This window comes from Phyllopteryx taeniolatus, chromosome 9 (genome assembly GCF_024500385.1).
Source record: "Phyllopteryx taeniolatus isolate TA_2022b chromosome 9, UOR_Ptae_1.2, whole genome shotgun sequence".
Lineage (NCBI taxonomy): Eukaryota > Metazoa > Chordata > Actinopteri > Syngnathiformes > Syngnathidae > Phyllopteryx > Phyllopteryx taeniolatus.
In genome coordinates, this window is record NC_084510.1 from 4,784,108 (window position 1) to 4,801,350 (window position 17,243).

Below are 17,243 nucleotides of genomic sequence, written 5' to 3' on the forward strand. Positions count from 1 at the left end.
ATTTTCACACACGAGAAAATGTTATTATTCTTACAAAAGCTATGAATTGCTTGCATAAAATAGAGAAGTGTAAGGTTGCATACAACTCTTGCCTACGACTCCAGCGTCATCATGTGTTATCGCTTTGTATTATGAAGGAAGGTCTTTTGTTCTTCTAATGGTTACATGCTTTTTAACTTCTGTGAAAATTAAGAATGTAAAAAAAGTGAGGTGCGTGAGGTTGTGACTCAAATCACCTTTTGCAATAGGCCGTCATCATTTGTCATCAAAGTTAAGACTTAGTCATTTACAACATGTTTTTACTGTGACAAAAAGCAATTATGGCTTACTTCATTCACCGTGGCGATAAACTTTACCAAAGTGTCAAGCCGCAGAAAATGAACTTTTTTATTTTATTTGTTCAGCTGCATTTACCTCAGTGTAAATTTTAAGGTCCACCCTCCATCTCCACCCATCTCACAGTGAACTGTTGCTGCTCTCACTTACAAAATACCCGACTGTGTATTTTTTGCAGTCCAGTGTGTTTGACAGCCAGATGGCCATCAAGTGACACATTTACTGGTCACTGCAAGGATAATTTTGACACGACCGATTGCTGTTGACTTAAAGACACATGTAACACACACACTACTTCTCCTTTCACCTGTAGCCACCCACCTATACATGCACGTCTTCAGGTGTAAGAGTACAATTAGTATCCAGGTGTGAAGGGAAGATTCTTTGTAGTTCATCTGAAATCTCTGTGATGACAGACACGGCTATAAAACGAGTCGAGAGTGTGTATGGAGAGGTAAGCTGACCGTGAGCCTCCATCTCTGCATGCAGAGATGAAGTTAGGGCAGGTAAAGCCCCCATCAACATTCTGAAACACCTAGTCACTGTCACTCTTGAGACATTCCTCCTTTACACTTTGACCAATCCTAATCTCTTCTGTCTCGGCCGGGATAAATGTTGGCCTAATAGCCTCGAGTTGAGGGCTTTAAATTTATTTGTGTATTGAACTCAAAAGGCCTCGTGTATTTGGACTGGTGTGATATACAGACCTGTTTGAAATTCACATTTGTTATGTCAGAAAGTACAACAGTGAACTCAGTGCAGGCTTTGTTTGTCTTTTGACTCAGGTCCAGTTCAAGTCTGCTATTATTCTGAACTAATCAAAGTCTGGCTTATTTATAAGAACAGAGGGTCTGTTTTCTGAAAATGCAAATGGGTTAAAAATATGAATAACATGCGAGGCTATGTTCATTTGCCGCAGAGTGCAAATGCACGCGTTTGCAGATGTAAAGTTACAAAATGACATTATATTATGTGTACTTTTACCAGATATTTTCAATTCTTCCTGAATAAACTGTGACTTTAACAATAGGTACTATGGGTGTAACGGTTGACAGAAGTCACAGTTCGGTATGTACCTCGGTTTTGGGGTCACAGTTCAGTACAAGTTCGTTACAACAGGAAAAAGCAACAAAAAGTCCCAAATGCATAAATCGAGGTTTCTTTTCATTTATTTTCAGCAGACAGGAGTGTAAGTAGTACAACCCCAATTCCAATGAAGTTGGGACGTTGTTGATTATAATTATTTGCTAAAAACAATCAAGTTTATCAGTTTGAACATTAAATATCTTGTCTTTGTAGTGTATTCAATTACATATAGGTTGAACATGATGTGCAAATCATTGTATTCTGTTTTTATTTATGTTTAACACAACGTCCCAACTTCATTGGAATTGGGGTTGTAGAAGTAGAACATTTAGAACTACCTGAGATAAATTGGTATCAGCTATACTCTTTATGCACCATTTAAGTTAAGCTTAATTCTATTTGATGTGTTTATGTTTGTATTGATTTGTTTGTTAGTTTTTTTTTGTTTTTGTTTATTTATGTAACCAAATAAGGCAATTGAAAACAGTTTCTCATTTACAATGCCGACCTGATATATACATACAGCAAGGAACAATAAAAGCAAGTACAAATAAATATGATCAAAAACAAATAAATACATATACAGCAAACTGTACCATGTTATATAGTTACATATTTACTAGGGGTTGGACTAAAACACATTAATCACTATTAATTAATTAAAAACAAATTAATTAGTCACAAAAATGAACAGATTTTAATCGGATTTTGTGGTTCAGACAATGTCAGTGCAATTTCCTGGTACACTGTTTACACTAACGCACACTTCAGCGCTCAGCTACCAAAATAGAGGAATTGGATGAAACAGCGTTGCTGGGACTGGTGGGAGGTCAATATCATAAAAAAAAACAAAAAAAAAAACAATGGAAGCCTTGATAACCGTGATTTTGTGCAATTTGTGCAAAAAGGAGTTAATACCACCAAAGCACTTCAACTGATCCAACTTTTCAACTGCCACGCAGAAACCATTTCCATCCATTTTCTGTACCGCTTATCCTCACGAGGGTCGCGGGCGTGCTGGAGCCTATCCCAGCTATCTTCGGGCGAGAGTCGGGGTACACCCTGAACTGGTCACTGGCAAATCGCAGGGCACATAGAAACAAACAACTATTCGCACGCACATTCACAGCTGCGGGGAATTTCGAGTCTTCAATTAACCTACCATGTATGTTTTTGGGATGTGGGAGGAAACCGGAATACCCGGAGAAAACCCACCCAGGCACGGGGAGAACATGCAAACTCCACGCAGGCGAGGCCGGGATTTTCACCCCGGTCCTCAGAACTGTGAGGCAGATGTGCTAACCAGTCGCTCACCGTGCCGCCACGCAAAAACCATTTGAAGGTTATACTGCTCTAAAAAAAACTCCTAAATGTTAAATTTTGGCAATGGATATTTTCTAGTTTTTCTACTGTTTTGTATGGAAATGCAATTAAATACATTTGTCCAGAATTAACAATATTCCTGTTTGTGTCAATTATTTGATTCACACTAAAATCCATTTAAATTAAACCATGTTCCTTTTTAGGACAAATATTGTCATATGATTAAAATGCAATTCATCAATATTAATTAATTACAAAGCCTCCTATTAATAAATTTTTTTTTTAATCGAGTCCCACCCCTAACATTGACATTATATTATACAAACATTACATTGCATCATAGCACATGATGACTAGAAGGTTCATAACAGGCTAAAAAACGTGCACGATCTTGTACAAAATCCCTCACTGACGTTTTAAGCGATGATATTGGGATGAATGAGGTGAGTACAGCTTTTCAAGTTGTTCTTAAAAAAATAAACAAAAAAGTGTTAGTCTACATTGTCAACTCAGGGCAGACTATTATAGGCACTTGCTGTTGAGAAAACACTTTTGTTGGGGACTGAGGTGGTCGGTACAGCCAGGTAAGATCTGGTAAAACTAAATTGAAAAAAAAAACGTGCTTTTATTTTGCCTTGTTTTATTCTGCTGTGAGCAACCAGGCTAACAGTGCTTTAAATAAATCTGTTCTCAATTGCCTTATCTGGATAAAGAAAGGTTAAATAAATAGGTAAGGCAACGTGCCAACATGGCTTGATTTGGAAAAACAGACTTACTAGCCTTCCACCCGCAAAAGGCTTGGAATGGACTAAAATGCACTCCTTTGCGCCTGTAAAGGCCAGGAAACACTGAGAGGTTTATGTGTGCACTGGAGGGGACATTTTGACAAGACTCAAGCACCTTTAATAAATACTTGAATGCTAGGTCCTCTACTACCGCATATGAGCGCATAGCTGTTGAAATTTAAATGCCGATACCTTCGGTAATATCTTTGGCGCTGACTGATTTCAAAACTAGAGGCTTTTAAAAAAACATCGGGAATACGCTGTTGGACTCACGTTTTCTTTTGTCTGGCTCGGTGACTGGCATATCTGGATAATTTTGTCTAATGTACAATAGCGTGTTTGACATGTGACTGTGTACAGACCGCAGAGCTATTGAACAACGCCGACACACCGTCCTCGTCCGATCCACCATCGATTGCCATTGCTGTTGTTCTCCACAGGAACCCCAAAATTGTCCCACGGAGCTAATTTGAAAGACGCCAGTGGGTCTTCTAGCTGCTGTCTGTCATCTGAACTTGCCGTGACGTGCCAACTTTTCTTCTTCTTGTGTTTTGTTTAATGGTGCTTGGCAAACAGTTTAAGGCGCATTACCGTCACCTGGTTTGGACTACAGATACTGCAATGAACTCAGGCATATTCGTTGTATGACTGCATGCACTGAACCGTGACATCCATACTGTAAGGTTTCGGGACGAAGACAAATACCGTTACACCCATAATAGATATTATACTCATGTAGGTCACCAGTGTGGAGTTTGCATGTTTTCTCCCTGTTTGCGTGGGTGGGATGATCGATGAAGATGTGTCATTCATTTGCTGCTCGGGGTTGTAGCAACCATTTTACCGTCAAAGCAAGATGAAGACTGAATACTTTTGAGTGTATCTGGCCATTCTAACATAATTTTGCAAATCGAATTGTCTGACCAGGCGGCACGGTGGCTGACTGGTTAGAGCGTCAGCCTCACAGTTCTGAGGTGCGGGGTTCAATCCCCGTCCCCGCCTGTGTGGAGTTTGCATGTTCTCCCCGTGCCTGCGTGGGTTTTCTCCGGCCACTCCGGTTTCCTCCCACATCCCAAAAACATGCATTAATTGGAGACTCTAAATTGCCCGTAGGCATGACTGTGAGTGCGAATGGTTGTTTGTTTCTATGTGCCCTGCAATTGGCTGGGAACCAGTTCAGGGTGTACCCCGCCTCCTGCCCGATGACAGCTGGGATAGGGTCCAGCACGCCCGCGACCCTAGTGAGGAGATGCGGCTCACATAATGGATGGATGGATGAATTGTCTGACCTTGTGCCTAATAATATGAAGTCCCATATGTACATAATTCCTGTGGTGAAAAGAGCCTCAAAACAAACAAAATTCTTCCTATTAAACCGAATTACCTCAAAGTAACCACCCTGGTTGTGGTTAATTGCTAATGCTATTGCTAAAAACAAATTTGGTCTCTCACAATAGCACTGCCATAAAATCCGCTACAAACACACCGGTAGCAGGCAGCATAACTTTATGTAGCTTGCTAGATATCTAACGAGGTGGCTGTGGATCAGTTGGTAGAGCCAGTCATCCAGGGTCGAGGGTACAAATCCTGTGGCCTGGCAGCACCTTGCATGGCAGCAGCCGCCCATTGGTGTATGAATGTGTGCTAGAATAGTTGAATGTGTGAGCATGTGTAAAGTGCTTTGGGCACCTTGATGGTGTAGTTAAAACGCTATATAAGTGCACAGAACTCCACTCCAGCATTAATGTTTGTAATATAAACATTATGCGAGTGTTCTGTCGATTCATGAGCTAAAGTTTCGGTAAACATTGGCTTGTAAGTACAAATAAATGTTGACAACGGCGAGCAAGGGCGGTGAGGCGCCACTACAAGATGTAATTTTATTGGTCAACATCAAGGTGCTATGTCGCAGGGTGCTCTTTGATATGTCACTCTACATGGAAGAAATCTAAAAAAATCAAACATCATAGACTTTTCATTTTGGCGTCATAGGGCCAAATCGTTGACCATGGATTGTCACACTACAAGGAGTTTTGTTGTTCACGAAAAAAAGTGTCAGGCCCGATCTAGAAAATCCTTTGCTATAGCAAATCGGGCCATAACTGTGCTAAAATATTTTGGTCTGATCCAGGCATTAGCTAAACTTTCTCATTATGGACCTGAAGTGGGAGTTCAACATCAACTCCATCTACACACCTACACTACCCTTTGAAGGCACCTGACACACAAATGGAGAGGGAAAAGGAAAGTGCATACATATCAAAACTGCCAGTGGGTTTTTATATGTAGCGCTGGAATCGAGTGTTATTGTATGCATGACAAGCAGCATCAGAACACATCTTGTGTTTGACCCCATGTTAACAACTTCGAAGAACATTTGAGTATGTGCCAGTTATCAAAAGCTACCGCTGATAACTGTAATCTGTGGTAACAATTCAGTTTTGCTTACCTTTTGGCTTTGACATGATGGTTCTTCCGTGAAGTCTGGCTTGTAAAGTGACAGAGCTTTGCCAATCTTAGATGCGCAGTCATGAGCAGAGATTGTTGGGGGGAGAGGGTATTATGTAAATTATTATCATTGTGATGTCAAATTCTGAATGGCTCTTTTACAAATGTGTTTCCGTAAATGGATGCCAAACCAAATGATTATTTGTACAAGCAATTAAAAAAATCTAAATTCTCCATATTTTCCTTAATGCTTGTCATGAACTATTATCTTTTCGGCTACAGTCCATGCTATTTACAATAAGAATGGCCAATTGCATACATTATGCACAAAAACAATTTGAAGTGTGCTTCCTATTTTGTGTGTTTTGGCACCAACATGATTCCTGAATAACGTAAATCGGTGGCTTTCAGTTGGTGCTTTATCTGGATATGATGCAATTAGCTGTTTAGCCTTCCATCCATCCACCCATTTTCTGTACCGCTTATCCTCACGAGGGTCGCGGGCGTGCTGGAGCCTATCCCAGCTGTCTTCGGGCGAGAGGCGGGGTACACCCTGAACTGGTCACCAGCCAATCGCAGGGCACATAGAAACAAACAACCGTTCGCACACACATTCACACCTACAAGCAATTTAGAGTCTTCAATTGGGAGGAAACCTGAGTACCCGGAGAAAACCCACGGCGGCACGGGGAGAACATGCAAACTCCACACAGGCGGGGCCGGGATTTGAACCCCGGTCCTCAGAACTGTGAGGCAGATGTGCTAACCAGTCGTCCACTGTGCTGCCTCCTGTTTAGCAATCATTTATGCAATTTAATTTTATTCTCATCATATTATTAATGTTAACAATAAACATCCATGTGCACCACTCACACTGCTGACTGTGACAACAAGAGCAAGGATACCAGAGAAAGAAAGCTGAGAGGGATAAGAGGGGGGCGGGGGGGGTGCTAGGAGGTGGGAGAGCTGGAGGAGAAAGTACTGCAACTGTCATCACAAACAAGAACCATCTGTCTCATTTGTGCAACTTGTTTTCTTTTAATATGAAAACTATGCCTGAGAAGATCTAGGAGTTTGAGAGGGGCCAAGGAGAAGCCTGGTTTAAAGCCAGTCTTCTTCTGGATTCTGAGCGAGTGGCATTAATATCTATCCAACCTGCACTGTTAACCCTTCAAATGCAACACTGGGTGTCCAAACTGATGAAATATGGTCTGTATTATGCTTGTGCTTGGCTGTATTGCACTTCTTAGTTTTGGCACAAGGGGGGTTGACAAGGCAGCCTCTCCATGAAACACAGGAACACAGGTGCCACCCCAGAAGTAGAATGAGGGTAATAAACCAAAGACACCCCAGAAAGCACGTGAGTACAAACATTTTCAGATATGGTGGGAAAATCTTTTTAATTATAGTCAAGTGGGGTAGTGGAGTGTTGTGTTAGGAAGCAAAAGGGCAAGAGGGTTTGGTTGGGATAGGGGTTTGATTCTCATTGTCCCAGTGGCTGGGTTGTCTATGGGTGCTCTGGCTTACTGCCACACCTCAAAAAGGGTTAAGGTTAGTGCCGTGAAAAAGTATTTCCCCCTTTTCAAATTCATATTTTCTGCAAAGGTGAATGTTAAAGATTATCAAACAAATGTAAATATCAGACAAAGATAAACCAGTTAAACATACAATAAATTGTTTAAATTACTTATTTATTAAGGGGGAAAAATATTCAATGCTACTTGACCTTGTGTGAAAAAGAAATTGGCCCCCTTGTTAAATCATGAATTAACTGTGGCTAATCCCATTTTTTGGAAAGATGAGTTTATTTTCACTGACCACACCCAAGCCTGATTACCTCTAGACCTATTCAACCAAGAAATAACTTAAATATAACCTGTCTGACAAAATGAGGTGGGCCAAAAGATGTCAACGAGCTGAAACAAAATGCCACAATCCAAAGAAATTCAAGAACAGATGAAAAATAAAGTCATTGACAGCTATCCGTCTGGAAAGGGTTACAAAGTCATTTCTAAAAATTTAGGACTCCAGCAAACCATAGGGAGAGCCATTTTCATGGAGAAAACATGGAGCAGTGGTGAACCTTGCCAGGAGTGGCCATCCTACAAAGATTATGCCAAGAGCACAGCAACAACTCATCCAGGAGGTCACAAAGGAACCCAGGACAATATCGAAAGTACTGTAGGCCTCCCTCGCCTCTTTTAATGTCAGTGTTAATGACTCAACAATAAGAAAGAGACTGTGCAAAAATGGCATCCATGGCAGAGTTCCAAGGCGAAAACCACTGCTGGCCGAAAAACAACACAACAGCTTGTTGCGAAAACAAAAAAAAAACAAAGAAAAACAAAAACATCTGAATGATTCCCAAGAACTCTGGGAGAATAATGTATGGACTGACGAGACAGTAATTGAACTTTTTTGGAAGGTGTTTGTCTCGTTACATCTAGCATAAATATAACACAGCATTTCAGATAAAGAAGATTGTACTCACATTCAAACATGGTGGTGGTAGTGTGATGCAGTGCCGGTTCCAAGGGGGGGCCAGGAGCACTGGGCTTGATCACGCAGTTCCCGTAATTCATTGTGATGTGTAAATCTGAATTATTTCAGTCAAAAAGATGTTTATCTTTGTTATTACTGTATATTTATGTTACCAGTAGTTTGTTGAATGCATGTGTTTTTTAATAACCTTTATGCTTATTTCACATTTATGGTTGATTGATGGCACGATGGCACTATGCCATTATCAAAGGTAGGGTGTAGGGTGTGTGCAATAAAATGACCTCCCTGGACAGTTAGCAAAGTTCTATAGGGCATTGCTTGTGTTCAATATGTGACATGTTATGTATTTGACGTTATTTCGGTACTTTTATTTCGGTACTTTTATTTCGGTGACAAAAGTCTTTCGGTCCGAAACCAAACTTTTGGACTTTTGGGCTATTTACGGCCAAAACATTTCGGCGGCCGAAATTTTGGTGCATCACTCAAGTTTATCACTGTGTTACATGAGCATTTGGGAACTGAGGACACTAATTGTTGAAGCTTTGTAGGTCGTATTCTTTCCCATTCTTGCTTGATGTAAAACTTCAGTCAGTCAACAGTCGGGGTCTCCGTCGCCCTATTTTGCGCTTCACAATGCGCAACACATTTGCAATGTGAGACAGGCCCGTGAGACAGGCCAGTCTAGTCTAGTACTCTTTTACTACGAAGCCACACTTTTGTAACACGTGCAGAATGTGGCTTGGCATTGTCTTGCTGAAATAAGCAGGGATGACCCTGAAAATGAGGTTGCTTGGATGTCAGCATATGTTTCTTCAAACCCTGCATTATGTACCTGCATTAAGATGTGTAAGTTACCCATGCCATGGGCACTCACACACCCCCATACCATCACAGATGTTGGCTTTTAAACTTTGCAATGATAATAATCCAGATGGCCTTTTTCCTCTTTGACCGGGAGGACACGACATCCATCATTTCCAAAATCAATTTCAAATGTGGACTCATCAAACCACAGCACACTTTTCCACTTTGCATCAGGTCTATCTCAGATGAGCTTGGGCCCAGAGAAGCCGGCAGTTTCTGGGTGTTGTTGATATATGGCTTTCGCTTTACATGGTAGAGTTTTAACTTGCATTTGTAGATGTAGCGACAAATTGAGTAAACTCACAATGGTTTTCTGAAGTGTTTTTGAGCCCACGTGGTAATATCCTTTACACAACGATGCCAGTTTTTAATGCAATGCTGCCTGAGGGATCGAAGGTCACGGGCATTCAGTGTTGGTTTTGGCCTTGCCGCTTTGGTGCAGAGATTTCTCCACCTTCTCTGAATCTTTTGATGATATTATGGACGCTAGATGATAAAATCCCTAAATTCCTTACAAATGTGTGTTACAAAACGTTCTTAAACTGTTGGACTATCTGTTCATGCAATTGTTCACAGAGTGGTAAACCTCACCCCACACTTTCATATGAACAACGGAGCCTTTCAAGCATGCTCCTTTTATCCCCAATCATGACACTCACTTGTTTCCAATTACTGTATTTTCACGACCATAAGGCGCACTTAAAAGTCTTAAATTTTCTCCAAAATGGACGGGGCGCCTTATCATGCGTCGCGCCTTATGTGTGCACCGAGTTGCAAAATCTATAAATGTTGTTGTGTGATGAGCGCTCCGCTTGACTGACTGGGAGCATTTCCTGGTGACACGCTGCTTAAATAGAGGAAAGGCGGACGTGAAGGAAGACGCTAAAGGCATGCCCCCAGTAGGTATATAGCGCTGGGGTGTGCATTGTGGAAAACAACATCGGTTTGGCTAAGGACCCCCGAAAATGGCACCTACGAAGAGACACGCTTACGAAGCACAGTTTAAACTGTAAGTTACGCGGAGGAACATGGGAATCGAGCAGCCGCAAGAGAATTCAAGATCAACGAATCCATGGTCGCAAGTGGAGGAAGCAGGAAAACGAGCTCCTCCAAGTCAAGAAGACGAAGCTGAGTTTCCGTGGAAACAAGGCGAGGTGGCCCGAGTTGGAAGACCAACTCGAGCAATTAATTAATGAGCAAAGAACAGCCGGGCGAAGCGTCTCTACGGTCACCATTCGATTGAGGGCAATAACGCTTACAGAAGAAATGAATTCGAATATTTTCAAGGAGGTCCGTCTTTGTGCTTTCGTTTTATGAAACTCCGCCATCTATCCATCCGGGCAAGGACTACCGTGGCGAAGCAACTTCCGGTGGATTACAAGAAAAAGCTGGCTATCTTCCGCTCCTTCTGCAGTAAAAAGATTGCCGACATATACATCCAGCCCAACCACATCACCAACATGGACGATCTGCCACTCACTTTCGCTCACTTTCGACATCCTGGTGAACCACACTGTAGAGAAGAAGGGGACCACCACGGTAGCGATACGCACAATGGGGCACGAGAAGTCGGCTTTTACTGTTGTGCTTGGTTGCCATGGTAATGGACAGAAACTGCCACCTATGATAATTTTTAAGAGGAAGACGCTGCCTAAAGAAAAGTTTCCAGCCGAAGTCATTGTTAAGGCCAATCAAAAGGGCTGGATGGACGAGGAGAAATGAGAGAGTGGCTGAGTGAGTTGTATGTAAAGAGACCGGATGTTTTTTTCCACGCGTCACCGTCCCTGTTGATCTGTGACTCCATGCGCGCCCATCTCACAGCCGCTGTGAAAAAACAAGTGCAACTAAGACTGGGAGGCAATGCCGGGCGAGTTATGCCACCATATGTGAATGGATTGTGGATTCCTGGGCTAAGGTATCTGCTTTGACTGTTGTTGACTTTGATGGATTTGTGGATGAGGATTGATTAAAAAATAACATAAGTACATTGTTAAATACTTCAATAAAGTATAACCGAACTAAGTTTTACTCCCGCTGCCTTTTTAAAAACATTGTTTTAGCGTGCATGCATGCTACCGTATGTTTTAAGCTAGTGTATGTTTAACCATGTTTGCGCCTAATAATACGGTGCGCCTTATGTATGTGTTAAATACAGAAATAGACCCCATAACTGAGACTGCACCTTTTAATACAGTGCACCCTATGGTCATGAAAATACGGTACCTGCTCACCATTGCAGTGTTCCAAACAGGTGTTTTTGAGCATTCCTCAACTTTCCCATTCTTTTGTTGCCCCGTCCCACCTTTTTGGGATCGTGTTGCAGGCATCTAATTCAAAATGAGAGAATATTTGCAAAAAACACAAAAAAACAAAAAGCAAAAAAAATAATAATAATGTAAATGTCATTGTCTTGCTGAAATAAGCATGGACGTCCCTGAAAAAGACTGTTGGACTATCTGTTCATGCAGTTGTTCACAGAGTGGTAAACCTCACCCCATACTTGCATATGCATATTACAACTGAGCCTTTCAGACATGCTCCTTTTATACGCAATCATGACACGCACTTGTTTCCAATTACCTGTTAAACATTGCAATGTTCCACACAGGTGTTTTTTTTGGAGCATTCCCCAACTTTCCCAGTTTTTTGTTGCCCCGTCCCACCCTCCTTTGGACTGTGTTGCAGGCATCTAATTCAAAATTAGAGAATATTTGCAAAGAACAAAACAAAAGAAACAAACAAACAAAATAAAATAAAAAAACAATAATGTCAATGGCATTGTCTTGCTGAAATAAGCATGAAGGTCCCTGAAAAAGACATTTTGGATGGCAGCATATGTTGCTCCAAAACCTTTAGGTACATTGCAGCATTAATGGTGCCTTCACAGATGTCCAGAGGACACAACGTCCATGATTTCTAAAAGCAATTTGAAATGTACTCGTTAGACCACAAGACACTTTTGGACTTTACATCACTCCATCTCGGATGAGCTTGGGCCCAGGGAAGCCAGCGGCATTCCTGGGTGTTGTTTATATATGGCATTTGCTTTGCATGGTAGAGTTTTAACTTGCATTTGTAGATGTAGTGACAAACTGTGTGTCATATACTGCCTGCAGTTCCATTATTGTAGCCGGGAGGCCGCTTTGCGTTCTCTCTCTCTCTCTCCCCTCCTTTCTCTGTTTTCAGCACCTGTCTCCAATCAGCCTTATCACCACCGGTATATAAACCTGCCTGTTCCAGGAAATCCTCGCCGAAGTATAGCAATTACTTTCAGTGGTACCACGGCGCTTTTACCTCCCGTAAATCACCCTATTCCTCGTTCCCTTTTTGACTCCTGTGTCTCCTTGTTCCAGTGTGTTTTCCCCCGTGTTCCTGATCCACGTAATTCCTGCCGCCAACCAGCCGCCTATCCTCACCACTGCCTGCCACCTGTCCACACCGCCGCCTGCCAACCCCCCGCCCTTACCTTTCATCAATAAACTATTCATCCTTTCACATCTGCCTCCGACTGCTCTTGGATCCAGCCACTCTCTATTCGTGTCACTGTGCTAACTGACAATGGTTTTCTGAAGTGTTCCCGAGCCCACGTGGCAATATTCTTTCCACAAAGATGCTCCATTCGATGTTGTTTTTCGGCCTTGCCACTTATAGGCAGATATTTCTCCAGCTTCTCTGGTTCTTTTGATGATATTATGGACCATATATGATGAAATCCCTAAATTCATTGCAATTGTGTGTTCATAAATCCTCTTAAACTGTTGGAGTATTTACTCGCGCAGTTGTTCGCAAAGTGGTGAATCTCGCCCCATGCTTGCTTGTGAACAACTGAACCATTCGGCGATGCTCCTTTTAACACTCACCTGTTTCAAATTAATCTCTTCACCCATGGAATGTTGCAAACAGGTGTTTTTTTTAGCATTCCTCAGGAATTTTTTGAATTTTTCCCAGTTTTTTTGGAATGTGTTGCAGGGGATTAAACTCAAAATGAGAGAATATTTTCTAGAAAATAAAAACAATAATGTTCGTCAGTTTTAAATAAATAAATATCTTGTCTTTGTAGTGTATTCAATTGAATACAGGTTGAAAAGGATTTGCAAATCATTGTATTCTGTTTTTGTCATGGCCCTGTGTTTCAAGTTGTTTTTCTTTGTGTTGCAGTGTCCGGGTGGGCGTGGACATCGGTGACGCACCTGTCATGCATTGTAATCATCAGCCTTTTTAGGGTGCACCGTGACAGTGTGTGGGCGTTGGAATATTCACTCGTTTTTGCCCCATGTTTGCCGCCGTTCTGACCGCTGTCCAAATTTAGGCTCAATACGATTATACCACACGGACCGTTTGTCATGTCTCCCTGTGTTATCTGTTTTTAATTCTCTCTGGTTGTGTGTTCCTTTAGTTTTGTATGTCTCGCCATCACATGCTCTGCCATTTAATTAAAATTGTTCGGACATCTGACCTGGAGTCTATTTTTTGGGATCTGCCCTTACGGCATTGCCGCTCGTGATAGTTTTTTTTTTTACGTTTTACACAACTTCTCAACTTAATTGGAATAGTTGTTTGTACTAGGGGTGTAATGATTAGTTTTGGCAACGATTAAATTCATATCACGATTCATGTTTGCAGATTTGATTAAAGCACGATATTGGTACATTTAGAATGATACCATCCTAAACGATTCAGCGGCTGGAAATTTATTCAGTAACTTTTTAGCCAAAAATTCAACCAGTGTGACTGTAAAACAAATACCTGCATACTGAACAGTACAGGTGAAAGAGATTCCTGTCCTTTCTTGGAAGGGAATCAAGTAAAATTAATTATAGTCATAAAGGTTTTCCTGATGTACTTTGTAAAGGCTGCACTGCATCATGGGATTTTGGTTGACGTCACACAGAAAGTTACTGTGTTTAGGATACTGTGTTAAGGACTCTCTGTTTATAGTGTGTGTCAACCAAAATCCCATGATGGAGTGGAAACTATATTTAATTAAAACACAATGATTTTACAGTATTTTACTGCATCATATGTGGTAAAAAACTGCAGAATTTACAGCAATGGCTTAGTGTACTATAATATATGTTCCCAGCATGCACTGTAATATTCATGGCTCCACAGTGTTGAAGCATTTTGGTGTATATAACAACACGCAAATATAACAAGAGACATATGCAAGAAAATATGATAATACGTACAACAAAGAGAATGATCATAAAAATCTATTGTGTAGAAATACTGAACACTAACAATGTGGCACTGTTGCAGAAAAGCATTGTGGTATATGCTTCTATTATATACATGTGGGTTAGATAGTAGCAGTATGTTTTCCATTGGAGGAAGCACACTGTGGGATTTTCATGAGGAAAATCTTTTAGGAATAGTATTAATAATACATAGGGAGTTAAATAATAATAATAAATCATAAACAAACTACTCTTTGGATCACATAGTGAGCCTTGGATAAAGCGTCCAGTAGTTGTGTGTTTTGTTGCTCATTCCGCACTAGTTTGCCACACTAGTTTGCTCATTCAGCAACCCTTTCAGCATTTCTACTGGACACATTTTCACACAATAATCACAGTCACAGCACTTTACACTCAGCACTCGGGCGTGCTGGAGCCTATCCCAGGTAACATTGGGCAGGAGGCGGGGTACACCCTGAACTGGTTGCCAGCCAATTGCAAGGCACATACAAACAAACAACCATTCGCACTCACATTCACACCTACGGGCAATTTAGAGTTTCCAATTAATGCATGTTTTTGGGATGTGGGAGGAAACCGGAGTGCCCGGAGAAAACCCACGCAGGCACGGGGAGAACATGCAAATTCCACACAGGCGGGGCCGGGGATTGAACCCTGGTCCTCAGAACTGTGAAGCTGACGCTCTAACCAGTCGTCCACCGTGCCACCCACTAAAAACATGTCCTTATTTTTTCATATTTTGTTTTATATGTAATTGCTGGTAAATTGTTTAATCTTTTCTTTTTTGGTCTCCCAAAATGACATTCCCATGAAATTGGATAAAGTTGAGTGAACATGTAGCAATACCTGCAGCAGATGCAGGTGATGTAAGTAGCCTAGTATTTTCTCCCTTTAAGTTCGGTCTGCCTCATTCTGATTTAAAAATATGCAAATATGCTTTGGTCATGATTCTTACGAATCTGATATTGTTGTGAAAAATGCAGTGTGAGCACAAGGGAAACGTTCAAAAATCTCTTTTTTAATCTTTTAAAATCGGCTTGATTTTAGGGGGCATTACTTACCACTGCTCCCCCCATATAAAAGTGACATGGTGCTCCATTTACGACATATTAGTTTGATTTTAACGATTAAAGTTAAAATTATGCTAAACCGGAAGTGGGCGGCACGGTGGACGACTGGTTAGAGCGTCAGCTTCACAGTTCTGAGGACCAGGGTTCAATCCCCGGCCCCGCCTGTGTGGAGTTTGCATGTTCTCCCCGTGCCTGCGTGGATTTTCTCCGGGCACTCCGGTTTCCTCCCACATCCCAAAAATATGCATTAATTGGAGAATCTAATAGTGGCACGGTGGACGACTGGTTAGAGCGTCAGCCTCACAGTTCTGAGGTGCGGGGTTCAATCCCCGTCCCCGCCTGTGTGGAGTTTGCATGTTCTCCCCGTGCCTGCGTGGGTTTTCTCCGGGCACTCCGGTTTCCTCCCACATCCCAAAAACATGCATTAATTGGAGACTCTAAATTGCCCGTAGGCATGACTGTGAGTGCGAATGGTTGTTTGTTTCTATGTGCCCTGCGATTGGCTGGCAACCAGTTCAGGGTGTACCCCGCCTCCTGCCCGATGACAGCTGGGATAGGCTCCAGCACGCCCGCGACCCTAGTGAGGAGAAGCGGCTCAGAAAATGGATGGATGGATGGAGAATCTAAATTGCCCGTAGGTGTGACTGTGAGTGCGAATGGTTGTTTGTTTGTATGTGCCCTGCGATTGGCTGGCAACCAGTTCAGGGTGTACCCCGCCTCCTGCCCGATGTTAGCTGGGATAGGCTCCAACATGCCCGCGACCCGCCTGAGGAAATGCGGTAAAGAAAATGGATGGATGGATAAACCGGAAGTAACACAGGCGTCGCTTCCGTTTTATTATTTTCTCCTAAATTAATTACGTTTTTATTCAACCAATATACGCTATATAGTGAGGCGTTTACAAGCTGTTAAATTCAGAAAACACAAAATAAAAAATATATTTTCAATAAGATCGAGACATCACCCGGCATCTTGGGTAGGTCATGGTCCGACATGTTAGTCACGTCCAAAGGTAATCTCTGTGTGAGCCGCATTCCATTACACAGTAGTGTCTACAGTGCTTGTAGTGCTTGTAACTGTGAGAAAACTAAGATTAGCCTCTCAGTAAAGTGTTAACTCTTTTGGGTGGGAAAACACGTGGCATGTGTGGCAGCCACCATGTTCTCTTTCTGCTTTGTGTATTGGAGCCACGAGGTCACCATGCGGTCCTCTGCCGGAGGTCGCCATCTTTGTTGGGAAAATTCCACGTGACGTCATTGTGAGGCACCCCATGGACATTTGCGTCATTACGTAACCTCCGACCACCCCCCTCGAAGTTAGCCGTTAGCCACCTAACCGCTAGCAAGCTGCTAGCGCCTGCCAAGACGCTGCGACCTATCGATGACTGTGACTTTGGGAACAATAAACTTGTGTCTGTCGCACCACATTGTGCTTCTTTGCTGGTTTGCGAGTGCCTTTCTGTAAGTTTTAACATCGTGCTGCGTGCAATTTAAAAGCTTCCATTTGCACTCGCTTTCAAAACGCAGAGAGGCGCGATTGGTTTCCTTAATTTAAAAGCTAATTTTTCCAAAACGCACTTGTTTTATGAAAAGCTTCCATTTTTTTCATTTTGCGAAACTCTGCTAAAGCCA

General features: G+C 42.0%; 1 protein-coding gene across 1 annotated transcript in view; it reads left to right on the forward strand.

Moving 5' to 3' along the window:
- Nucleotides 1-13,799, forward strand: part of LOC133483015 (cell division control protein 42 homolog) — a 52,288-nt gene extending 38,489 nt beyond the window's left edge. The window contains exon 6 of the mRNA XM_061783468.1: nucleotides 13,503-13,799. Within this exon, the coding sequence (XP_061639452.1) occupies nucleotides 13,503-13,529 (27 nt within the window). The 3' untranslated portion in view covers nucleotides 13,530-13,799. The remainder of the gene's footprint in view (nucleotides 1-13,502) is intronic.
- Nucleotides 13,800-17,243: the final 3,444 nt, after the last annotated feature.